General features: G+C 38.8%; 1 protein-coding gene across 1 annotated transcript in view; it reads left to right on the forward strand.

Annotated features, from left to right (window-relative positions):
- PTPRN2 (protein tyrosine phosphatase receptor type N2) overlaps positions 1–27,822 on the forward strand; it is a gene marked incomplete at its 5' end in the record, with an annotated part of 1,499,790 nt that overhangs the window by 395,045 nt on the left and 1,076,923 nt on the right. The window contains one exon of the mRNA XM_078149736.1: positions 22,844–22,960. Coding sequence (XP_078005862.1) covers positions 22,844–22,960 — 117 coding nt within the window. The remainder of the gene's footprint in view (positions 1–22,843; positions 22,961–27,822) is intronic.

The following is a 27,822-nucleotide window of genomic DNA, read 5'->3' on the forward strand; positions in this document are numbered from 1 at the left end:
GCCTTAGAAGTCAGATACTTTGGGGCAGCTAGGTGGTATAATGGGTAGAGTTCCAGCCTTGGAGTCAAGAGGATCTGAGTTCAAATCCGGCTTCAGACACTTGACACTTACTAGCTGTGTGACCCTGGGAAAGTCACTTAACCCTGATTGCCTCACCAAAAAAAAAAATCAGATACTTTGATGAGCCAACAGGATGAAACTTAAGAAATTAAAGCACTTTAGGACTAGAAGGGCCCTTAGAGCTCATCTAGATCAATATTCTCCTTTAACAGATAAAGAAACCAAGCAATAAAGAGGTGAAAGGTCACAAGGTTTCTGAGTTATATTTCAAGAATTAGAACCTTGTTTGTAAATATTAATTCAGCTGTAAGGTAAAATGAGTATCCTTGGGTTTAAAAGAAGTTAGATTAGGCCTAATGAAAAGTGGTCAATCTAAGAGCAATAATATACTAAGTTGCTAGGTTGATTTGTTTTTTATTGAAATCTTTGTGGGGGAATGTCACGACCAGCCCAATGGGCTATGAGCTCACTTTGGAAGCTCTCCTGAAAGATTCAAGTCCAGCTTGATCTTTCCCTCCAAGCACGCATTAATGAGGCGGGCAAAAAGTTGGCAGCAACTCCATTTATTTTTATCAAAGCACTTATATAGTAAAATAACAGGAACTCTTTCTCAAGTTACAATGACGTATAACCCATGCTGTGTTTGTGGACAGTGCATGCACAGTCCATGCACTTACCCAACACCAATCACAAATACACTGTTAATGACTAATGAGTAACTAGGGAAATTAAAGAGACATAGGACAGAGCACCGAACCAGGCAACCTTGCTCGTGGACCAGCACCCAAGAGGGGCCTCAGCCCTCCAGTGACATCTTGTGAACTGTCTGTGGCCCTCTACATCCTTACAGATCCCTAACAGGGGAATTAATTGGGAAAAAGCCAAAATGCTACAAAATAACTAATAAATAAAGAAATGAAAATTAAAGCAGCTCTGAGGTTCCACTTCGTACCAATCAGATTGACAAAGATGACAAATAAGGAAAATGACAAATGTTGGAAGGCTGTAAGAAAACAAGCATATTAATGCAGTGTATGGAGCTGCGATTTGGTCCAGAAATTCTGGAAAGCCGTTTGGAACTATGCCTCCAAAGCCTTGAAATTGTGCATGTCTTTTGACTTAGCAGTACCACTAGTAGGTGTATATTCCAGTTATACCAGAGGAAAAAAAGGACCCAGTGGTGCAGAAACATTTATGGAAGCTCTTTTCATAGTAGCAAACAACTGGAAAGGATGGATATACCTTTCTATTGGAGAATAGCTAAAAAAATTATGCTAGGCAAATGTAAAGAACTGTAAGAAAGGACAAAATGGACAGTTTCAGAGGAAACTGGGAAGCCCCTCTAGGAAATGCTGTAAGGTGAAGTTAGCAAAACGAAGAGAACAATTTCTAAAATGGCATTGCAAAGAAAAACAACTTTGAAAGTCTTTGGAACTTTGATTAACATATTAGTGAGCCATGAATTCAGAAGACCAAAAATGCAGCATGTTACCTATCTCGTGAGAGAGAGATGATGGACTCAAAATGTGAGGAAAAAAAAATAAACGTTTTTGGATGTGGTCGATGAAGAAATTTATATCAATTGACTTGGCATATTTATGTTGAGGGTTTTCTTTTTTCTTCTTCTCCCTCCATTCCTCGCTTCTTCCCTCCCTCTCTCCTTTCCTTGAAAAAAGTTAATATTTGTTTATTGGAAAAGTAGCAAAAATAAAATTTTAAAAAGAAGATGCTGCTATTGTAATAACTTAATGATGTGACAATGTTATGTAAAGCAGTTTGGGATAATAGATAGCTGGACTGGGAAGACCTGCTGTTGAAAAGGGCTTTAGATACTTAGTAGTCGTGTGACCCTGGTCAAGTCACTTAACATCTCTGAGCCTAGGCTCCTCATCTGTAAAAAGGGGATAAATAATGTGTCTACCTCAAGAGGGCTGTGAGGAGAAAATAAAATACTGTGTGTGAAGTGCTTAAAAAATCTTGAAACCTATACACAAATGGAAAATAAGTAAATAAAACTAAAGGGAAGTAATGCTGGGAAATATGATATAATTAGCTCAGGTTTGGAAGATCACATAAAACTTCTGGAGAGGGGGAAATGAAGAAGCAGGATGCTAATGAATCTTGAAAACTATCTGCAAGGCTGGTTGATCATTAAAATGATAAACAGTTTAAAGGAAAGTTTAGTGACATTTATATGGTGATTTTTAATCTTTTAAAATACCTTTACAACTCTTATCTTTTTTCCCCCCAAAAAGCTCTGGGAGGTAGCAGGACAGTTATTGTCCCCATCTGACAAATGGGTAACCTAGGGCCTAGGGAGGTGAAATGCCTTGTGCCAGGTGACTCAGTGAACTTGACAATAAACAGCAACCTTCTTTGGCTATTCCACTGTCTCTTGCATAGGATTTGCCTTGCCTTTATAAATTTGAGGTACAAAGGCACTATGTTTCCATTGCTGTCTTCCAGAATGGCCATCAGAAAATCCCATAAATTCTCATAGTTGGAAAAGACTTCAGAGGTCATCTCATGCAACCTATAACACAATTAACGCCCTCCCCCCACCCCCATTCTCACCTCGGTACAACATACTCAATAAGTATTTCATTACGGATACAGGTAAAATTCATGCTCTGGCTGAAACCCTCAATTCCATCCTCACTAGCCTTCTAGAAGTTTCTGCATTCCACCCTTGCTTCAATTCTGAGCCTTTTCCCAAGCCATCTCTTATGAGTAGAACAATTTTTTTTTTTACTTTCTTGTCCTTGTAACTTGTTAGTTACCTTAATGGGTTGAGGTGTATGGGTTACCCCACTTACATAGGGAAAAACATCAGCATGGCTGGGACCTCCTTAGATGAAACTAGTCCAGCCCAGTGGGAAAGCTCTCTAGTAGATATTACTCCTCCTCCTCCTCTTCCTCCTTCTCCTCTCTCTCTCTCTCTCTCTCTCTCTCCCTTCTCACTCCCTTCTTCCCTCCCCCTTTTCTCTTTCTCTCTCTCCATATACATGCATACATGTGTGCATGTATGTATGTATACACACACACACATATGCTCTGGTTGTCCAGCACTATAGTTGTCCTTCTCACTGCAAATCACAGTTTAGATGATACATTTTCTTCATCTTGTACAAAGTATATACAAAGTAAATATAAATTAATTTTCAGGGTAGGTAGAAAGAGCACTAACAAGGCAGAGTGGGAAGGAGAGTGACAGGGATAAAGAAATGCCTCTCTACAGGTAGTACCTGCTTCTTTCCTTCTGTCTTTCCTCCTTCTCTCCCTCCCTCCCTTGTTTTCTTCATCTTCCTCTTTCCCTCCCCCCTTCCTCCTTGCCTCCCTCCCTCCCTTTTTTCTTCTTTCCTCCCTCCCTTCCTCACTTCCTCTTTTCCTTCCTTCCTTCCTTCCTTCCTTCCTTCCTTCCTTCCTTCCTTCCTTCCTTCCTTCCTTCCTTCCTTCCTTCCTTCCTTCCTTCCTTCCACTTATCTATGAATGCAGCACATAGTGCTTCCTTGTCATCCCCAAAGACACCAGGCTACTGGAGATGCATACTTAATGCCCACTGCTCTCAGTAAAGTCACCCATTTTTCTCCTGCTTAGTACCCTGGAGAGTTTGCCCTGCCATGTAACTGATGAGGTGAGACTTAGACTGACAAGCTAGCCCCTCTTACCATAAGGAATTGTGAGAAAATGAAAGAAGAGCCCAGAAGCAGAGTGGTAATGTAGCTAAAAAGAACTGAAAAGCCCTGCAGTTTGGAAGATCAGGCCTAGATCACTCAGGTTATAAGAAACACACACAGACAGACACCCCTGAGAGAGTTAACAGGGTGAACAAAGACACAAAGGAGAGGTCATGGATAGCATAGCAAAAAAGAGCCAGAAAGAGTCAGAGGACCTGAGTTTAATTCTGTTGCATTCAACAAACTTTATAAAGCAAGGTCTATTGGTCTTCTGAAAACTGCAAAGACTCCAAGCTTTTCCCAGAAACAACTTACCTTATAAAATCCCCAATTTCTACCAGCATTATATGACTACAAGACAGCAGTCTTTGAAGAATTAAAAAATAATCATACATAGAACAAGTGAAAGGCACATGGCTGACATGATCAGACTGCAACATGGAACCAATGAGGAACTTCAAAGAGAAACTGGAATAAAAGGTGCTACCATGAAAACGGATGATAAAAAGAGGAGATGGGCCAGTCATGCATCAAGGGTGAGACATAGGAGGGTACACAGCCTAAGGTACCCATGTAACGTCAGAAAAATCAAGGGAGGTTGTAAGTACTTTGCATAAACTTCCTTGGTGTACTTAGGGAGGAGCTTGGATGAGGGTCCTGTGGGTTGGTTAGGCATGAGAGGAATGTGGTATGCACCCCTGGAGAGTATCCAAAATCAATGAGATCACAGATACATCAGAGTATTTTGAAAGTGTTATATATTCAAGTCCTATGTTTGGTGCTAGGGATAAAAAGATGCAATACAGAGCCTGTTCTCAAGTTTCAGAAACAATTTTTTTTATTGTAACCTTGACAGACATTGACAAACATGAATATTTCTGTCAACAAAGAATAGAAAAAAAGTTTAATTAGCAACTAATCTTGTCCTATTTGTGTCTCATTCTAGACATCTTTCTGTTTAACACAGTGCCTAAGACATAGTTGGCACTTAATAAATGTTTACTGAATGATTGGGGGTGGGAAGGAGGCAGGGGAAAGAGGTAGCACCTGAGCTGATTCACTTGAAATGGAACTAGGAATTCCAAGAACTGGAGGTGAAGAGGGAGAACATTGCAAGGATGGGGGGAGAATTGGCTGGGAAAAGGCATGGAAGTGGGAGATGGGGTGTTGTGTATATGGAACAGCAAGGAGGCCAGTCTGAATGAAGGACAGAGCGTACAAGGACACATCACATGAAATGCCTAAATATAGAGATTGAAGACAGATCATAAAGGTCTTTAAATGTCAAAAAGAAGAATCTCATTGTATGAAGATGAACATCACATATGGCTACATAGAATAAACCTTGATGAGGTTTGATTTAGTATTCATTCTTGTATCTGATTCTTTGACACAAGGTTTATGCTATCTCTTAATACACAAAGAGAAGAAGATGAAATTTTATCCTTTTGTCTTATCTGGAAAATAAATCATTTTTGGATTTGCCTAACAATCACTCCTGTGACTCTTCTTCATCGCAATCCATCATATCTGTTAGTTAAAGCCAACATTTTGAGAATTACCCAGTCTCTCAAAAGGGTCACTCTTCCACCCCTGTGGAAGCAGGGCGATTGATTGCGTCTTTGGCTCAGAATCCTTGAAATGTTTAGCCAGAGGGCGTCTCCAGAGTCACTTGGGCTTTTCTCCTTGCCTCCAGAAGGACCTCCCTTCAGCTTGGTTAGGACACCAGCTCTCAGAGCTGGAATGAATCAGAGATGCCATCTCGTCCAGTTAATGGCTAATCCAGAATCTTTTCTATAACAGTTTCAATAAACGGTTCCCACCTTCTCTTTGGAAACCTCTAGTGAAGCAACCCCCATAAATTTTGGACATGGTTAATCAATAAGAAGCTTTCCATTTCCTTAAGGTGAAATCTGTCTCCCTTCTTTCTACTTTCACCCATTGTTCCATATTCAACCTTCTTGTGCCACAGAGGGATAAAGACTACAACTGTGATTTTATTGCTATAAAGAACTCCTGGATAAGGAAAACCTATTCATCAGTTGTCAGTCAATAGCCACTTAAGTACCTACCCTGTGTAGGTACTTAAGGCACTGTGCTATGTGCTGAGAATGCAATGAAAGGCAAAAGATATCTTTTCTTTGCTACTGAAATATTACAGAACCCCAACAATTTGGGGTGTCCAATTCAGGGTCACTTAGTGTGGGTCAGAGGTAGGCCTTGAACCCAGGTCTTTCTGCCCCTAAGGTTAGATCTCTATCTACTACTTTAGATTAGCTCATCTCCCTGTGACAACCCTTTAAATACTTAGCGTTGAATCGTGAAAAGGATAATGGGTCAGGTAGGTGTTTGAGTATTGGGTACTATGATCAATAAGACCTGAGTTGAAATGTGGCCTCAGACCCTTAATAGCTGTGGTACCCTGGGCAAGTCACTTAGCCTCTTCTACAAAACGGTGGGTAATGATAACACCTACCTCCTAGGGTTGTTGTGAGGATCAAATGAAAGCATAGTTGTGAAGTGCTTTGCAAACCTTAAAGCCCTATATGAAAGCTAACTACTATTAATTTGATGGAGTTACAGTTATGAATTCATAGGTCCAGAGGGAAAAAAAAGGAAATAATGAAACTTGATCGCCATGACCCTTGAGGAATTTATAATCTAACTGTGTGACAAGATACACTCAACAATTAGAAAACAAAAGGAAGCAACATGTAATTAAATACTAAATTATGTAGTCCAGACAATAAATGCAGTAGGAGTTCAGATAATGGAGAGTTTGTTCTGTTTATCCACAGTCTTAGTTAGCACCATGAATTAAGGATGAGCTTTTTCTTTTTAATTAACTACAGTCACCCAACAGTAGAAGGATCTGTTTCAAGATGGAACAAAGTCACTGCCTCTGAATGTCTTCAGAAACTCACCGTCCATTCAGGGATATCGTCGATGAGCTTCGTCTATTCAGTAGGAAGTTAGACCAGGTGACCACTAAGGTCTCCTCCAGTTCTGATGTTCTGTGATTTTTTTTGACAGACCTCAAACTGCTCAGCATTGGATGTGGGTCAGTCTTTGCAAACTGTAGCTCTCTCTGCATTGAACCTCTCTGCCAGCAGCTAATTAACCGATCAGACTGAAAACAGTGATTTAACTGTTCCCCTTTCAGCCTCCAGTGAGGCAGCCTTGTAACTGTTATGCAGTTGGATTCATCTTCTTAGCCATTATTAGATCACTTGGATGATGGGATGAAACAAAGATCATGTTATTCACAGGGAGGGAGTTGTTACATTTGGAATCAGAAGCTCTCAGCCAGCTGGTTAGCAGAGTCCTTGGGACCTCAGCCCCTTTTGTTTGCCATTGATCTACCATGTTGCTAATGCATAGGTGGTGTGGGGACATGATTACTACCTTCCAGGAGGGAACCTCATATTGTTCTTTAGAATAGAAGTGTTTGTGCTGGCCTGGAAACTGCACTGGGCTTGTCTGTGCTCTGCTCATGAAAGCATCGGTCAGGCCTGGAGAGCACCTCCCTTCTGCTGTTTGTCAATGTGCTGCTCCCCAGCTATAATGAAATAGTTGAAAAAGTCTATGAATTTCCAAGTAAATAGGGCACCCGCTTATCTACAGGTTTCATTAAGGGCTAAGCTGCTCCAATTCCACTCTCAATCACTCTCCCTCTGAAAAGGTGCACAGGCTGAATGACTTATTAAAACTGGTCTGGGAGTTGTTTGAGCCACACGCCTGCTTCCTTTGGCCTTAGAAACCACTGCTTTCTTACAGGATCTGCCTTTGACTTTCTGGCATTTGCAGGAGCTGCCTGGATATGGAATGGGAGTAGTGGGAAAGGAAAGAAGTAAATAGACAAATAGTCCTGAAGGTTCAGGAAATTGCAAATGCGCTTGGCCACAGGGACCCTTCTGTATCTTTAAAAAATGACTAGATTTCTGTGACAATTATCAGGAATTCCCCCCCCCCCCAGTATAGAGAGACTAGTTGGGAGAAATACCTTTTTCAGTGGCTCAAAGGACATTTGCATTTTCTATATCACTTTTCTAAATGGAGAGTTAATTCTGAAACACTGAAAATTCCTCTCATCTTTTTTTTAATTCTAAATTTAATGAACACCAAAAAATAAATTCTTTATATATGAAGAATAACAGAAAGTGTGAAAATATAAAACTGTTAGGTACTGCTTATTTTTTAAAAAAAGGATATAATAAACTTGACATATTACTTTCAAAGCTCTATTGTTTATCTATATTTCTGACTATACCCCCTTCAGTTATGATTTTTAAAAAATACTTCAATGATTCTCTTTCATACAGCTTCATTTTACATGGCGGGGGGAACAGTCCTATCCCTAGCTTTCCTCTCCTTCCCAAACACCTCTCCCAATAAAAAAAGAAAGAAACACACAATCCTTGTAACAAATACGTATAATCAAGCAAAAACAAATCCATACATTTGCACTACCCAGAAACACATCTCTCATTTAAAGAAATAAGACCAGCCTGAGATTTCACTTCATCCCCTTCCAACTGGTAAATGTGACAAAATGTAAACAGGCAACTATTTGAGGAAGATGGCACTGAATATGGTGACTAAACTCTACTCTTCGCCCAATGATCTCCTTAGGCATATACCTGAGAGAAGGAAAGCATAAAAAGAAAGGTCATACCTATATGTGTATACATATATGCCCACATATATACATACACATAGAGTTTCTATGAAATTATTGATATATGCTATATATATGATATTTTTCAAACTATTTGTAGCAACATTTTTTATCATAGCAAAGAAGTAGAAACAAAGTAGGTGCCCATCAATTGGTGACTGGCTAAAGAAAACTGCAGTATATGAATACAATATGATATTATCATACCATAAGAGATGGCACATAGAAGGATTTTGGAGTACAGGAAGATTTACATAGAATAATACTGAGTAAAATAGGAGGAGTCAAAAAAGATGTATAACAATTACTACAGTGTAAATGGAAAGAGCACTTAGATCCTGAAGCCTAAGTAAGTGAAAAACCAATGATGGTCCTAGACAAATGTTGTAACATACCTCCTTCCTCCTGGCAGAGAGGCAGGGGAAAATACTGGGGCAGAATATTGCATGTGTTGTCAGATGCAGACGCTGGGCATTTTTACCTGATGCTTTTTCTGTGTTGCAGGAAGGGGAGTTAGGGAAGTATTAATTGCTTTTTCAATAAATGACCATGATAAAAATAAAATGTGTGTATGCACACATATATTTTAGACACATGGCAATGTGAACAAAGATATGGAGACCTCAGGGTATATGTGATGGACTGGAAAGAGCCTAGTTTGCCTGAGGGCAGAATATGAGATAAAACTAGGAAGGTAAGATAGAGCCAGATAATGGAGGGCCTTAGGTGTGTGTATATGAATACATACATGTGTATGTATGTATTCATATATACATATATGCATGTATACATACACATGTACACATATGCATTTGTGTTTAAAAATAAAGAAGATTAAGCTTATTTTTTACCATAATAGTTCATTATGACGTCTTTCACAGAGCAAGCCAAGGACCTTGCTGGGATGTTACCTGTCTTGTCCAGGAGAAATAAAAGAATATTATAGTTGAGGGTAGAAGGTGGGGTGAGAATGGAGAATATAGGTAGAGCTCCTCTTCCTTGAGTGAACTTCAAAAGAAGATGATGGCTCTCTAGAAGTAAGATGGTTCATCTAGAAGTAGATGGTCACTTCCAAAGAAGAAAAGCTTGCCTACAATTCCTAGGAAAGGGTAACTCTCCCAGAAAGGAAGAGATTGGGGAAAAGGGCATTCTGGAGGCAGCTGGGTGGTGCGTCAGATAGAGCATCTGCCCTGAAGTCAGGAGGACCTGAGTTCAAATCTGGCCTCAGACACATAACACTCACTAGCTGTGTGACTCTGGGCAAGGCACTTAACCCCAATTGCCTAACCAAAAACAAACAAACAAAAAAAGGCATTCTGGAAGAATACTGGAAGGCCAGATGTGAGACTGACTAGATTGAAGAAGTATGTCAGTTAACATTTGAGAAGTCATTCTGGGCCCTCATGCCAGGGTCTAAAGACTGTATGAAAAAGGCTTGTCAAACTATTGTGGTAGCCTCATGAAAAGTCTTCCTGCCTCTTTCCTGTCCATTCTCCGATTCTTAACTTCCTGTGGCTGTCAAACAAGTGTTCCTTTTACATAGACGTAGTGTATCAGCATTCAAAATCTCTCACTGCCTGCTAAGGGAAGTCCACATTCTTTTGCCTGACATCCAAGGCTTTCTACTATCTGCCTCCATCTTATCTTTCTAGTTTTATATTATCTCCTTCAATATTATCCAGGCTTCAGCCAAACCGGACTGTTTCCAGTCCCTCACACGCACCCTGACCCCACCATGGCTTTGTTCACATTGTTCTGGGCGCCAATAGTATTCTTCCTCTTCTTTACCTGTCAAATCATTAGTGATTCTTTAAACCCCACCTCATATGCCATTTCCTCTGTGAAATATTTCCCCTTTTGAGAGTAAGCAACATTCCTCACAGACTAGTTTGCCAACCTCTTAATTTACTTATTGTGTAATAATAATAATAATAGCATTTACATAGCACTTGGAAGCTTTTAAAGGATTTTTCCTATGTTCTTTCATCTGATACCCATAACAGTCCTATGAAATGAAGAAACAAACTGAGAGGGGCTAAGTGATTTGGCCAGGGACGGGGAGGTTGAGGGCACAAAGCTAGAAGGTGACTGAGGCTGACTCCAGACTCTTGCAGAGTTTTCAACTCCATTGCTGTATCCCCTGCACCACTGGGATAGCTTCTTAGCTGGATGTGCTCTCCCCCCCCAACTACCTTTACTAAAGACAGGGTTTATGGGGCTTAGAAAGCTAGCCTCAGAGCTAGAAAGACCAGCAATTAAGTTATGCTGCTGAAACTCCTACTGGTTGTGTGACCCTGGGAAAGTCATTTAGTTTTTCAGCATTTCAGGCAAGTCTCTAAGATTATAAGTTGCAGACTATATCTTATACTTACCAGTAACTGTATCTTACATTTATCTACAGTTATGTCTTACCTTCCCTAGACTATGTGCTCCATGAAGGCAGTGGCTCTATCCAGACTTTATAGACACCCAGCTTCAGTGTTGTTCATGTGGATTTTGCCCAATTTGCTGAACACCTCTAAACCCTGATAAAAGGGCAAGGGAGAATCTAACATTTTTAAAAGCCATTTTGAGGAGAACAGTGCCTCCCAAGGAGTGCCTTTTGAGCTGTTTTCTACAGTCAGGATGAGGTAACAGATTGCATTTATGAGAAAGCTATGGATAAGATTTGGCAACAGGAAGACAGTACAGTTTATAGCATATAGCTGCTCAGCAAATGCCTTTTGGTTGTCTCACTAATATACAGGGCTAAGAAGGCAAAGAAAGGCATTTGTATTAGAAGTACTGGTATGTAATTGGACTATTTCCCCATAAGAAACAGGATGTCAGTTTTTTGATCAGTAATACCACTTGTCTTTCAAGGAGTTTTGCTGTAGATTTTTTTCTTTTAGTTAAAAAGGACGGAGAGAAAGTAAGGACTCTTAATTTCATCTGTCAGGTAGATGCTTTAGTCAACATGTTGAATAAGATATTATTAAGTGGTATAGTGGGTAGACTATTGGATTCACAGTTGGGAAAATCTAAATCTGAATCCTGCCTGAGATACTTGCTAGCTATGTGACCCTAGGCAAGTCACTGAGCTCTCTGCTCAGTTTCCTCATCTTTAAAACGGGCCATTCAAAGAATCAAATGAAATAACACATGGCAAGGACTTTACAAACCTTAAAGTGATATATAAATACTGTTGTTATTATTAGCAGCAGCAGCACCATATTCAAGTAATTGAGAATAATTGTTTTGAAGACATACCCTCTTGAAACAATATTCTTGTTGACATTGTGGAAAGAACTCTTCCCGATGTATGTGGAACAATGTAATGATCCACTAAGCAAGATCTAAGACATAATTTGTGCTCCAGAGTGATATTGAAATCATCTATATTCATTTGTCAATGAATGTTCATGAAGCCAGAAGTTCCAGGGTTAGCTAGCTTATATTGGCATTAACTGCTTAGCTGAGATCCCCTTTTGGTTAATGTCGGAATAGACTTTTGATGCATATTATTTTGGCTCACATCAGTATCCCTTATTTGCAGATGTGATTCAGAATCCTTGTAAACCTCAAAACCGCTCCTCAGTGGGGAGATGCCTAAGTGGGGTGCCCACTAGGGGTCACTGTTGTTGCTTATTACATACATCCCTCTAACTGACTTTCAGGAGCTGACCAAGACTGAGTGCAAGGGAAGGAGCAAATGAACCCGTTTTAAAAAGTATAATCCAGTGAGATTGTTTCCTAGGAAGCAGCTACCCTCCACGGGTTGATGAATGCTTAAAATGCTGCAGGTATGGCATAAGCTTCCATTATTACAAGCCTCGGTTTCTCCAAGAAATGCTGCTCTGAGGTTTGTCAGCATTTGCTGTTTCAAAGCACTGGGTTAAATTTTCAAACCATTCCCCAGGAGGTCCGGTTGTCAAACCTATTATTACTTAACAAGTTTCCCATGCACGTTCCCAGGGAGCTGCTTTAAAATGGACTCACATGTTCTCTTTTGTTGAGGGGGGGAGGAGAGAAGGGGGTCAGCTGGCTTTTGCATAAATAGAATGGATGCATGTATATGCCTTTGACTGTTATAGCGGCTTGCAAACTTGAATGCCTGCCCTGGGCTCATTGTCCCTGGAATAGCAGAAAGAAACAAAGTTGGTGCTTTGTATCAGAAACAGCAAATGTGCTCTAGGTGTCTTTGAGGAGTTCTGCTTTGCTACCCAGGTAACTTAACTGCCACTGCTTGCTCTGGGATAATTTTAGTTGAAATGAGGCCCATCCTCCTTTGGAGAGATTTTAAAAGGGGGCTTGCTAAAATCTGGAAGCCTTCCATAATCAGCCTTCCCCTGTCCCCATATAATGACTTCCTCCTAAGATTTATCCTGAATATATCCTGGAAGTACGTGGATGTTTGTATGTTGTCTCATCCATTAGAATATGAGTCTTTGAAGGTAAGGACCAGGTTTTGGCCTTTCTTTTTATCTGTAGAACTTAGCACAGTGTCTAATACATGGATGCTTGTTGGCTAATTGCTTTTCCTGCTATTTTCTTCTTGCCAAATAAAGAACGGAGGCAATTGTGAGTCTGAATTCCTGCAACGTGCCCATGAATGTAGTGAGTCAACCCATAGATGCTATTTTTAATGTTGATAATAGCTAGCATTCATAGAACACTTTAAGGTTTACAGAGCACTTCACAAATAATAACAATAGCTGGCATTTATAAAGCACTTTAAGTCTTGCAAAGTACTTTACAAATATCTCATTTTATCCTCATAACAACCTTGGGTGTCATACTGATAGCAGGCCTTACACTTAACCATTATGTCAACTAGCTGACTTTACTTTCTATAATTTGCAGGAGCTCCCTGAAAAGAAAGAGAAGTAGTGAGAAAGGAAGGACTCAGATAAACAGTCCTGAAAGTTTGGGACAGATAATTATGGATAAATAATATAGCTCTGAAACTAATTAATTATGAATTGCAATTATTCCAAAATAATGCCTATAAGTTAAAAACTAGCTAGAGGTAATCCACAAAATGTACACATGGTTTAACAGTTCTGAGTCTTGCTGAGCCTTTCTGGGATGCTTCGTGGAGATCAGTAGTCATTCAAAGGCTGCAACAGCTTGAACATTGGGGATTTGGCATCACTAAGCTACAGAGGGTAATCCAAAATTCAGTTTGTCAGAAGGCATGGATCTACCTGCTTTCTCTTACCTACTTGTTTTGTGATAGAGTAAGATAGACATCATTACCCTAGGAGTGATCGAACCATACAAAAAGTAAAGCAACAAAATCAAAGGGGGTTGAAATTTTACACTCAAATAGATGAGAAAAAAGTCCTGGGACACACACACCCATACACACGCATATATACATATAAATATACGTGTATGTGTGTATATACACATATATACATATAAAATATAACATGTATATATCATACATAGGCATTTATTATATATTAGGATATATACATATATACATATGTATATATATGTGTACATATGTGTGTATATATACTTACATTTATATATATGCATACACACACTCACACACACATACGGAGAGAGAGAGAGCGTTAGTTTCAAAGGTCCCTTTCCTACTTTCTCTCTGCTAATTTAGTTTCTCCAGTGAGTGACTGGCTGTTGTGATTTTCACCTCTGTTCCAGTGTGTACTTGAAAAAGTGAGAACACATAAACACCATAGAGATTCAAGGGCAAATTAAATTTTCATCAATTGTCTTCCTTATTTCCCATGTGCTTTTAGTATTCTTTTAAGCACCAGCAATAGCAGCATTTAATGAATAAAAAATATCTTGAATTAGTGCACAGTATGTACAAGGCATGGTCTTGGCTCCATAAGGGACACAAAGAAGTCCCTTAAGGTCCCTGCCCTCAGATAGCTTACAGTTTAGTTTTGAAGTTGTTATAGGTGTATAAAAGTCAAATAATGATAAATGTAGCACAAATAGGAGCAGATTGAGTTGGCAATGTCTGTAAAGGAAAGTGAGAGCAGCAAGAAGTCAGGGAGACTTTTGAAAGGCTGTGGGATTATGCTGAATCTCAATGGGCAAGTTATACTAGTGTGGAAGAGAAGGAGAAAAGCCAATAAGCATTTATATAACACATACTATGTACCTGAAACTATGCTAAGCCCTTTACAGATATCTCATCTGAGTAGAGTGGCATGAGCAAAGACACAGAAGTAGGACTAGATTTGGTGAGTTGGAAGGATAGTGGCATTTGCTAATGGAAAATCTTTTTTTTTTTTTGCTTATAAAGATGATGTACCAAGCAAATAACTTTTCCCATTTATAAATAAATTCACAAATCTAGTGGAAAAGTCAACATTTTGATCTTCTCATGAGAGAAACTAGCCCGGCAAACTCCAGATCACCTTCCAAAAAAAATCTTTGAACTATAGTGCTGCCAATAAGTTAATTGTTTCTATTGTATCTGATTATATAAAGTCCTTGTCTCAAGAGTAACAGAAACATTTCTGCCTTGAGTTATTTTCTATGACAATTGTAAATAGTTACCTCTTCATCGGTTGGAGACTGATAATTCACTTTCTTTGTATGGTCTAAACCTGCCTCTCTTACTCCTGTTATGAAGGCACTTCATTGTTGGCAGCATGACCAGAGAGAGTGAAGGGAAGGTCCAAGAAAATGAAAAAAGAATGAGATATATTACCCTGCTAGTATTTTGGGGATTTGGAACTCTTGAAGAGGATGAATTATCCCAGAATTCAATTCCATGCAGACAATTCTAAGGTGACTCTGACCTAGATCACATAAAATGAGTAAAATAAATGAGTAAATAAAAAACAAATTCTCACCATGAGCAGGGAAGTCTATGCAACATAAGATATTCCACTTTTTTAAAAAATTCTGGTTAGGGAAAACAGAAATGAGTACAGAGAGGGATGGGTGAAAGCTAGTGGTATCTCCCCTAATTTCTAATGAGGCACTGAGGGTATAATTTATGATTATTCCAGAGAAGATTGAATTGCTTTTGACTTCCTGCTTTGGTTTTTGGCTCTGTTTTTAAAGTGTGATTTCCAAAAGCACCACCTTCTACCTTACAGGCCTCCTTGGTTAATGGAGTTGAAAGGTTCTCAAAGTCAATGAAGGATATTGCATTAAGTGGGGTTTAAGACAAAAGTAAATACTCATTAAATATCTGATGGGAACAATTTATTTTGACTGGATGGTGGGGCTAAGGATTTAGTAATAGGGCACAACATTTAATGATGACTTATGTTAATGAAATCCTAGCATACATTATGAAAGTTATGGTACCCAATACTAGGAGGTGATAGTTTGGCTGTTCTCTGCCCTCTTCATACTATACATAGGGACAAAGGGGCTGGAGACCATCCCAAGAAGGTCAACCAGCATGGAGAAGAGCCTTTATTTAGTTCATGCCATATAAAACATAGTAGGAGAAAGTGGGAATATTAGTCTGGAAAATGCTAATATTAATAATAACTAGTATTTACATTGGATTTTAAAGCTTTCAAAGTGCTTTATGTATATTATCACATTTGATTCTTACAATCACTCTTTGAGATAGGTGCTAGTATCATGTCCATTTTAGAGATAAGCAAGATGAGGCTGAGTGTTATTAAATATCTTGCCCAAGGTAACATAGCTAGTAAGTATGTAATGTAGAATTTGATTTTTTTTTTTTGGCTAGGCAATGGGATTAAATGACTTGCCCGGGGTCACACAGCTAGGGAGTGTTATGTGTCTGAGGCTGGATTTGAACTCAGGTCCTCTTGATTCTAGGGCCAGTGCTCTATCCACTGTGCCACCTAACTGCCCCCATTATCTTCTTGATTTTAAGATAAACACTCTTCACCTTAGTAAAGCCACAATGACTGTCTTAAAGTATTTGAAGAACCTTTCCCTGGAAGGAAATTAGACTTGTTCTGTTTGGGTTCTCAGGGCATAAACTGGGGGTAGCAGGCAGAAGTTCTAAAGAGGCAGATTTACATTTCCAAAATTTCTTAATGATTAGAGCTGTGCAAAAAGGAAATGAGTCGCCTTGGGAGACAGTGGCTTTTCCCTAACTAGAGATTTTTAGCAAAAGCTGGATACATTTATTTGCTGAGTACATTAGAGAGAAGATCCTTGTTAAGATGTAGGTTTTGACAATATAGCGCCTAAATGCCCTCCAGTGTTGTTTGTGTACAACTCAGTTCTAGGGTGAAAGGATCATAGGTTTATTCCTGAGGACCTTAGAAGTTCTCTAGTCCAACCCCCCTTATTTTATAAATGAGGACACCAAGGTCTAGAAAGGTTGAATGACTTGTCTAGGACCACAGAAGTTATAAATGACATAGGTCCTTTGACTCTAAAGTCACTGCTTTATTATTATACTCATCTGCTTCCAACTCCAGAATTCAAGCGTTCAAATACATATCCCAAGGTGAAGCATGGTAACTGCTTATTCTTGGCATCATTGCTAATGAAAAAAAGTTGGTGATTATTTTTTAAAATGTTAAATTCTGCAAGGATTTGTATTCGGGGTGTATGGATTGTGGATCAGTGGTAACTGCATACATAAAGAAAAAGGTGGAGCTCAAGTTAATCATTGGTGTGATCTGTTTGCTGGCTTCTTAAGAGCAGGCTTGGTGGAGAAGATTGAAGGTTGGGGGAGACAGGGTTACCTCTGAGATTTTATTGTCTCACCTGCCCTGTGTAGATAGCCATTTCACTGTAACCAAGGAAACACCACTCTATTTTTCTATGACTCCCAGGATTTCAAGCCTTATACTTTGGGGCTGAGCTCTTACAGTTTTAGGTTGTATTTCCTGAGCTGAGCCCTTCAAAATATGTATCTATAGATAGATAAATATAGATATCTATAAAGATTCTCTCTCTTTGTGTACACGCACATGCACACACAGAATGAATTGATAAAGTAGTAAAGGGCCTTATAAAGAATATAGGACCTTTTGATTCCAAGAATTATATAGGTGCCAACTGTTGAGGACACGGATTTTTCTAGCAGTGAGTGGTAGAAGGCAGTTAGGGATGTGTTCTATATTAAGGAGCAAATTCAAATAATTCATTAGGAGTTTGAGATGCATGCTGTAGGCTAGAGATGTCTGAGCAAAAAATGAGTTAGGAGTTTCTTTGCCTCTTAATAATGGCGCTATCATAAGAACATAGATTCAGAGCTAGAAAGGACTCTAGATGTCATCAAATGTAATACCCTCATTTTATGGGTGAGGAAACTGAGGGCTGAGAGGCTAAATGGTATACAATGTTACATAATCCCAGTGAGAGGTAGGACTCCAATGGTGAAATCCACCATTTTTTTTTCACTGTGCCTCCCTGGTCAAAAGGACTAGGGAGAGGTGAAGGAAGGTTTCTTTTTCCATGTAGGTAATGGTAAAGGGAGAAGGGGGAAGTGCTGTGTACCAGGGAAATTTGGTAGAGCAGAAAGAACTCTGCTGTTTCTTGTATACAGCACTTCATTTCCCTTCTCAGTACCTCTGGATTGACTTTCCCTCTTGCCTGGAATGCTCTTCCTCCCAACCTCTGACTCTTACAGTCTCTGGCTTCCTTTAAGACTCTGCTCAAATGCCACCTCTTCCAGGAGAGAGAAGGGAAAGAGAATAAACCTTTATATAGTACTTATGTGCCAGGCACTGCGCTAACCTTTTTTTGCAAATATTATCTCATTTGATCCTCACAACAACCCTGGAAGGTAAGTGCTTTTATTACCCTTATTTTATAGTTGAGTAAACTGAGGCAAAACAGAGACTAGGTGGTTTGACTGGGTTATAAAATAAGTAAGTGTCTGAGATTGGATTTGAACTCAGGTTTTCCTGACTCCAGGCCCAGTATTCTATCTACTGTGCCACCTAGCTACCAATGCTGAACACTTCAAATCAGACTTTCAGAGACTGTTCTACTAAGCACATTGAAACTAAGTTACTGATTAAGATCTGTGCAGATCATTGTAATGTGAGATACACTAAGTTGGTACAACCCTAAATAACTATGATATGAGAATATTATATTCTCATAATATATATGAGAAAAGTATATGAGAAGCTTGAGCAAAGTTCTACATGAAGTCCAAGAAGAGAAATGTTCTTACACACTTTAGGAATCAGAGAAATCTTCTGGAAGAGTTGATTTCTGAGTCTGATGTTAAGAGAGGAAGGAATTTGTAAAGGGATGGGAAAGTAAGACCTTTAGGCAGAAGGAACAGCAGAAACAAAAGCAGAGAGGTAGGAAAGGGAAGGATAAGGGCAGCAGATGACAATTAGTGCTGTTTGGTGGGAACACAGATTATGGAGAGGGGAATAGTTTATTGTGGGGAGGGACCAGATTGTAGAAGCCTGGAGGAAAGGGGAATTTTGGCCAGTAGGCAATAGTGAGCAAGTAAAGGGTTTTTGAGTGGGTGAAATAGCCTGACCAGATCTTTACATAAGGAAGATCTGGAATCAGCCTGAATGGATGATTTGGAGGGGCACAAGTACATAAAGGAAACAGAATTGACTGGATTCAGAGCACCTGTGTTTTTCTTTCCTTTACTACTTGATGCCTTTGTGATCTCTGGCAAGTCAATGAACTGAAGATGCTAAAATATGTAAAGAACTTTGTAGACCTTAATAAGTGTTAACCATCCTCCTCCTCCTCATCAGTAGCCATTCTTGCTTCAGTTTCTTCATCTGTAAAATAAGGGGGTTTATTTAGATGGCTTCTGAAATACTGTCTAGTCTAAATGTATGATCCTATGACCAGTTAAGAAGCAACTGCCTCTGGGCAACTGGTAATGAGCACTTTTACTGTGGTTGTAGTTATGGTAAAGGGAGGAGGCTGACAAATATGAGAGTTTATGGGTGATGGAATTAACAACATTTGGTAAAAGATTGGATATGAGAGGCAAAAGAGGGCGAAATTCAAAGAAAACATCAAGGCTTCAGATAAAAGGGAGTGGGTGAATGATAGTAATGATGGGAATCAAGTAGTCAGAAGGAAGAACAGGTTTCCTACAGTGGTAATAGTTGAATTCTGGGCAAGCTGAGTTTGAGGTTCAGGTGGGGCATCCAGAAGGAGAGCCTGTAGGCAATTGGAAATGTGGGTATAGGGTAGTAGTTCTCAACCCTTTTTTTTGCTCATGGAACAGTATGCTTTGCCATGAGAAATTGTGGAACACTGAATGTTTAAATTAGCAATAGGATGAAGCATCAGGAGACTCATATTCTTGCAGTTTTCCTTCAATAAGAAGAACTAGCTTTGTTGAAAGATCTTTTCAAGTTCAAAGGTTGATATATTTTGAAGTTAGTGAATATAGGTAATAGTTAAATTTTGTTAATTTTGTGACTGTCATACTATGCAGACTAAGTAAAATTTACATTATATAAAACTAATTACAAATTTTTCTTGATCTGTGATGGCATTGGATAAAGCATGGCATAGTGGATAGAGAGCCAGTCTCAAAGCCAAGAGGACCTATTTTCACAACCCTCTCTTACACATGCAAGATGTTTGACCCTGAGCAAGTGACTCAACTTCTCTGGTCTCTAGGCAATTCGCTAAGATAATATGTTGTAGAGAAGGTCCTGACCTACATTGGTAGAGGCCGTTGACTATGGGGACATGATAAGGAGGGTATTTACTAGGGTGGTAGCAATGGAAATAAAATAGAGATGAACAGATACAAGATATTTTAGGAATTGGAATCACAGGACTTGGCAAGTGACTGCATGTGAGAGGAGAAAGAGAAGGAAAAGTCAGAGAAAACATGAAGTTTTCAGGCACGGGAGAATAGGTAAATGATAATATCACCTAGAAGACTTTTCCTATATGAATGAAATCACCTTACCCCAATCCCTAGCCTTGGTATAGCATAACAATCCAAAATTTCATGACAGGCCTTATAAAATTGATGACATTCTTTGGAGAATGACTATTTCTCTAATACAAGTCTGATTCATCAGCTTTTTTGTTACACATTTTTTTTTAAAGAATGAAAAATGCATGATATATTTGTTTATTTCCATTCATTCTTTGTTGTTGTTCAATCATGTCCAATTCTTCATGACCACATGGACAATTAATGTCCATAGGATTTTCTTGGCAAAGATACTAGAGTGGTTCGTCATTTCCTTCTCCAGTGGATTAAGACAACCAGAGGTTAAGTGACTTTCTTAGAGTCACACAGCTAGTAAGCGTCTGAGGCCAAATTTGAACTTGGGTCTTCCTGATTCCAGCCTCATTGCTCTTTTCCCTGAGCCACCTGTCTTACCTCCCCATTCATGCTTTAGCAGATAGTTATTAGAAATCCAATAACCTTCCCCCCCACCCCCCAGACATATTCACTGCATTATATAAAGCAACCAAGGTCACAGTGGCATAGTCAGAGTTGGAGAAACCAAAAGTGGTGGATTAATTATCAGATACTTTATATGTTTTGGTAAACAAATTGTGATGGTCTGGAATGGTTCCTTTGAAAAAAGTTCTTCGATGGGATGAGGGAATGTGTTTCAAAATAGCAGCCATATTTCTTCCCACTTTTTTTGTTCATTTTTTTAAAACAACGTTGATACTCTGATTCATCCCATGACTATTGGACATACTAGATGCATGGTAATTTTGATCCAGTTTCTAGGCTGATTCATGTGGCACCAGGCTTAAATAAGTGACTGGATCATTAGGGTAGACTGGTTTAAATTGAAAGGTGCTTCACGGAGCAAGCCTTTGATAGTAATCACAAGGAAAAACTATTTTTTTGAAAGCCCAAAGCATTATAAAATCATCAGTTATTATCTCTCTTATCTGGGAAAATAAATTCAAATATTTTGGTGCAATTTAAGTTGTTTCTAACAAGAACATGCATACATATATTTAAACACACCTATAGATTAGTTCTTTCCTATACAAAGGGTGGGGTGGGGGAGGAACCCAACTAAGAAATTAATTTTGTCTATACATGCTTACCAGGCTGTGCAGCTCACTACAGAATGGGGAGAAAAAGAGGCCCTGTGCACTGGCTCTCTCTCTCTCTCTCTCTCTCTCTCTCTCTCTCTCTCTCTCTCTCTCTCTCTCCCCTTCTCTCTCTCCAAGTACTATGGGCCAATATTCTGTTTTTATTTAGCTGTTGCATTAATTTCAATGAGGTAGTTGTATGAATTGCACAATTCTGTGTAACCCTGCATAGAAAAAGGAAATGGTGCTAGGTTTATCATCTATTGCATGACCATTGTCTGCCTTCTTTGAGCAGCTGGGCCAGTTGTCTTCCCATATTCTTTAGGCTCGGCAAAGTCCCATAGAAATCAATGAGATGCTTGCAGTACTTAAGGCTATTTTCTGCTAATCAGGTGGAGCCTTGGTCTTGAGCATATATGTGATATTAGACCAGTAATTACTGAGTCAACCTGGCACTAGGCAGAATGTGTTTCTGCTAATTAAACTTGTTGCGTTTGAATGGCTTTCTTTGGCTACACTGTATGTAGTAAAACTAGGGTGAACAATAAAAGGAAACCATTTTCCCCCCTCCCTTCCCACCCAAGACCTAACACTGCAGATGGCCGAGCTGTGTGTGAAGCACCTAGTCACTGAATTAGCCTTTTGTGTGCAAGAAAGGAAGGTAATTTGAATGTTTGAACCCCCCACAGGAAGCTTGTCTCCAAATGAACAATTCGCCAAATAAAGACTAATTAGGGCCTAAATTAATTAGAAGGTGTGGTTTGAAAGGACGTTGATGAGAAGAGTCTGTCATTTTAGACAAATGGAATAGAGCTAAATAAATTAGGCCCCATTAATATCTCATTGTTCCGTGAGCAGCTCTCTTTTATTGCATTCATTAGAAAGCCTACTTGAATAAGCCTTCACTGGCCATTACTGATTCAGCCCTCATTTACTAGAGCCTAACACACAGTGTATGCATTAAAAATATTTCAACAAATCCTCATGGCTTCTGCAAATTAATATTTATATTTTCTGGGTGCTCTGCTTTTCATTTGAGATGCAGGCGCTGGATGGTATTGCTTTTTCTTTCTTTTTTTTTTTTTTTGTTACCAAATTGTCAGAAAGTGAAAACTCACATTAACAAAAAAGAAAGAAAGCCAGAGAAAGGAAATTACAAAAAGAATGGGGAGAGGAAGAAAGAAAGCAAAATGAAGGTGGGAGAGGTTTAAAAAAAAAGTCACATCTTAATGCATTAGTAAATTGTATTTTCTTTTTCAACTTCATGCTTTCTATGACATATTATTGTATTATTTTATTTTTAAAGAGTCTCCTAACCACTTCAGAATGCTAATTGTTCTTTGATGACTTTTTAAAGCCAGATTCCAAAGCCTTATTACCATCTATAATTAGATATAATGCACGTGTAAGTATATGTTTCTTCCTTTCAGTAAATGAAATGTCTTTTTCTCTTTCTTCCCTCCCTCTGCTACCTCCTTTCCCCCCACAGATGGAGTGTTTGGAAGATGCCAGCAGCAGGAGCCTTTGATGGACATATACCAATATGAAGTTTCACCCCCAGTTCTTGAGCATCTAAGGACCATCTTGCAGAAGCTCTCTCACAGAGGTACAGTGTGGGTCAAATAGAAAACTTGGTTCATGGATTTAGGCTAAGAGTTGTGATAGGTGATACATTGATAGGCCCTTCAATATTGAGTTTTTAGCCAATGATTATTACTTTAAAAAAAACACACACACACACAGCCCAGTGAGTCTCATAGTGTTTTTGTTTTTGTTACCTTGGACTTTACCTTTGCCATAAATCATGGTGGCCAATATCAGTAAAAGTGTTTTGGTAAAATGCGCCCAGAATAGAATGCCAACCTGAAGGCAGAGCATTTAATAGAAATTCATTTACATTACCAAGAAGAGCCTAAGGCTACTGACCAGAAAAGGCCTTTTTTTTTCCCTATTGTTTTGCAAAGTGAATGAATAAATATCAATGAAGAGTAAAAGTACAGGCATGGTAGCTTTGTGGATGGGTAACTCAGTTGGGAGTCAGGAACTGAGCTAGTTACAGTTCAGCAGAAACATTTTATGACCTTGATTGAGTTATGAAACCCTGCTGTCTTTTGTTCCTTCTGTAAAATGGAGGTAATAACATCTTACTATTTACCTCACAGGGGTATTAGGAAAAAGACAATCTCTGAAAAAAGTTGTTTATGGCAATTGGAATCAAAGACAAATTATGTATTATTATCATTATTAATGTCAAAATGAAATATTTCTGTACTCCGATGTTTTATAATGGACTCATTTCTAGATCTAACACACAGAAATAGCATGAAGCTTTTGAAGAGCTAATTGTATAGTTTCTTGACACAAGGCATATGGCCCCTCTGAATAGGTGGCCAAGATGTGGCTGGGAGGGGACAGGAGTGACAGGCATTTTTAAAGTGTTGATATGTATTCTAGCATCAAAGTATACAAGGGTCTTATATCAGTGGGGGAGTTTACATTCAATTCATTGTGACGTTTCTTCTCTTTTGTGCCACAATTTCATTTTTAATTCTTGGCATCCCTGAGTCTGCTCTAGGATAAATCTTGCTTTTCAAAATGTGACCCAGTTTATCAGAAAGTCTCCTCTAGCATGACGGTCCAAGTTTGTGTTGTGGGGATTCTCAATAATTAATAACCTCTATGGCTCCCATTGCCCCAACCCAGATAACTTGGTGAACTTCTGAAGTTAGCACATCTAGGGTATTCGGTTCTCCATCTGCTAGCAAGCTAAGGCTTATAAAAACATAGAAAAATATTCAGGGTAGAAATTACAAAATGTGTCATCTTTTTTCTTCCCAAAATAATTTGGGTCTCAAACTCTTCCAAACACTTATGATACTAATAATAGCCTTGATTGAATCTTTCTGAACATGGAATGGAAGGCTGGAAGCTTTAGTAGAGGTACCATCAGTATTTCTGTTCCAATTGCCTATTAGGCTCCATAATGCTATAGCCAGGATATTACCTCTCTTTGCTCCATGTGCCTGGGGAATGTTCTGCCACCAGCTCGACAGCCAAAGCTGTTGCTTTTGCTCTTGGGACATTCTTGGTTGCATCTGTTCCTCTTTCCTCACCCCTCATGCTGTCCTTCTCCATATTTCTTTTTTTCTTCTTTCAGTAGTATCACCCCCTGGGCCATACTGTCTCCTAGGAAACTGACTTTCTGCTTTTCTCCCATGTGCCCGTGGCTTGAGTTTAGGATATCATGAGAAATGATGGAAATGAAACTCAATGGTGGACTCTTCTACCATTGCCATGTTCTATACTCTTTTTATATACATCAATTCCCTTCCCTTTACCCTCCTCTCCTCTGCTTCTCTTATCTTCACACAAAGGGCAAGGAAGTGATAAAAGAAAAATATATAGCTATTTGCTACCAATGCCCTGTGTGGGTGAAGTAGGGGAAAATTGAAACATTGAAGTACAAATGTTTATCAATGAATCCTACCAAGTAGGCACCAACTGTAGATGAGTAATAGTTTCTTCTTGGCACATTGTGAGTGATGCTAATTTTACCTGTTAAATATGAGGAAACTTTCAAAGAAAAAGGTTAAAGAAATGAAAAAGAATAATTGTTAAGGTAGTGATTTCTAATATTTATTGTTAGCTTGATTAAAAAAATTCACAGACAATATAGGAACAACATTGGACTGGAAGTGAGACAAAATACCACTAAGTAGCTCTGTGACCTGAGGTAAGGCATTTTGTTTCTTAAGTTCTCTTTCCTCATCTATAAAAAGATAGTGTAAGATTAGGTATACTCTGTAGCCCTTTTAAGCTCTGAAATCCCATGATTCATGGTAGAGATGAAGAAAAGAAAGAGTGTTTGACCTAGAGCCAGGAGAACTGAGTTCAAATCCAAGCTCCAACACTTACTAGCTCAGTGACCATGGACAAGTCATTTGACTTCTCAAAGATTCAGTTTGCTTGGCTATAAAATGGGAATGATATTATTCATAGAACCTAAGAACTTCATAGAAGGTCATTTGAAGAAAGTGTCTCATAATCCTTAAGATGCTGTATCAATGTGAGTATTGGGATTGTAAGGCTGAAAAGTATTGAAGGATATTTATTTGAACTCTTGAGCTTATATCTATCTATCTATCTATCTATCTATCTATCTATCTATCTATCTAATATATGTATACACATACACACACACATGTTAAGCCTTTTAATGTTATTGAAATCATAGAAATGAATGAATGCATGAATTGAAAAGCATTTGAGGAATTATGATATGCTAGACTCTGTGCTAAATGATGGGTATACAAATACCCAAGTGAGAAAATAGAAAAGATTGAGGTGAATCTGATTGGATCTGGGGCTGCCTAAATAGAGTAGACTTGCCAATCAGGACAATGGGCTCCTAGGGCAGGAGGTCCAAACTCAGTAGTTTAAACTTGTCCAAGGGATGGTCTCGGGAGTTCTGGTTTAGAGGGTGCAGCACTGACAAGGTGAATGGCAAAAACATGGCCTACAGCTAGAATGGACCACAGAGGTCACCTGGTCTAGCTCTTGGAAACTGAGGCCCAGAAAGATTAAAGGATTGACTGGCTGGTTTATAATTAATATATAACAGCTAAAACTTGAAGCTAAGCTAACAGCAAATCCCTGTTCACAAATTTCTTATTATCGAATTGCTATATAAAAAGCTAGTCCTTTTTTTTATTCATCTTATAACTGATCTTTCGACTGCAAAGGATAGCTTCTTCTTTTTTTTTTTAGCCCTATTTCCAATACTCGTATGCTAACTTTTACTACTCCTAGCTATGGAGCTATAGGAAATGGGCTTTGACAGTCTAATGTCAGTGAGACAATGGCGTATTTCTGACCTTCTGGGATCTGCCACCTGCTCGGACAGGAATGACAGGTCTCTAGACTTGGTCTTATTTTGTTAGCATATTTTGTGAGAGACCACCCAGCACTCAAGAATGATATGAAAAGCAATTCATTGTGTGAAACCAGCACTTCTGACTAGAAGGGAAAAGGGTCTGCGAATGAAAACTCCAACTTTGTTCTTGACAATTTCATCTGAGAGAGGATGGTGGAGGAAGTAGATGGAATAATTCACATACCACCTGTTTATGCCACAGTAACTGGATAACTGTATCTAGCTTGAACAAAATTGTAGTTTTCCTGAGCTTATGTTGTTGTATGACTCAGACATGGCATAAAGCAGAAACTTCTTGTCTTCCTTATTGATAAGCAGTTGATATACAGTATAATTATTTTATCTTATGCCTTGAATTTCTCTGTTACTGACACATAGGAGGAGATTTTATATCTGCTGTCTAATTGTAGCTTTATGACACCCTAGTGAGGCCACAGGATTATAGATTTAAAGACTTTCCAGGGCATGTGGCCAAAACCTATCACTTTTCACATAAGAGCATCTGAAGTCCAGAGAAGTTGTGACTTTGCCCAGCTTCAGGTAGTAAGGGATAGAGTTGGGATTTGAATTCAGATCTCCTTTCTTTATAGCCAGCTCTCTTTATACTGTTTGTTGTCATTATTACTCAGATTTTAGAGGTGAATCAGAGAGAGGTGATTGATTTAGCCAGAATAAATAACTTGAAGTTTGAGATTTACATTCCAGTGCTGAGTATACCAAACTAAACTGTTTATATTTCATTTTCTTTACCAGTGGTTCTGGTCTTGAATGTGGAAGGATAAATTGAGACTATTTTCTAGGAACAAAAAAAATGATATGTATTTGTGGCAAGAATATTACCCAGGGAATCAGGAAACTAACTCTCAATTCCAGGCTAGCTTTGCCATTGTCTAGCAGAATTAATTTTAGCAATTTACATACCTTTGCTGGGCCTCAGCTTTGCCCATCTAAAATGGGATTAACTCCTGTTTCACTTATATAAAGGATTTTATGAGGACATAATTTGATCATAGATAGAAAAGCACTTTGGCATGTTAAAATTAAGATACAAACTTTCAGGCTCCATGTTCAGAGCCAAGCATAGGGTAGGGGCAGAGGTGACTAGAAATCAGTTTACAAGGAAAAAACCTGTGAGTCCTAGTGGATTGAAAACATAGGGTCTCTTATGGCTTTCAATGAAGCTAATCAGATCTTGATGGTATTAAAAGAAGAATACCATTTATAGTGATAGAGTTGACCTTTGAGTCAGGAAGACCTGGGCTCAAAGTCTATATAGGATGCTTTTTGTCTGTGTGATCCTGGCAAGTTACTTAACCTCAAAACTCTCATATTTTAAGTTGTGGAAGGATTGCTGATCTACATTGAGAGAGGGAGTTTCCTTATCAGGAATCCCCCACATCATTGAAATCCCAGGTCCAGTGACACTTTTGGTCTTGTATAATACTTAGGTGCCCCCTTCCCTCCAAAGCCAGGAGGAAAGTAACAATTTTTGTCATAGAACTACTCTATTTCAGAGGAGAAAAAATGAAGGAAGA

This window comes from Phascolarctos cinereus, unplaced genomic scaffold, assembly GCF_003287225.1.
Source record: "Phascolarctos cinereus isolate Bilbo 61053 unplaced genomic scaffold, phaCin_HiC Scaffold_1;HRSCAF=81, whole genome shotgun sequence".
Classification (NCBI taxonomy): Eukaryota; Metazoa; Chordata; class Mammalia; order Diprotodontia; family Phascolarctidae; genus Phascolarctos; species Phascolarctos cinereus.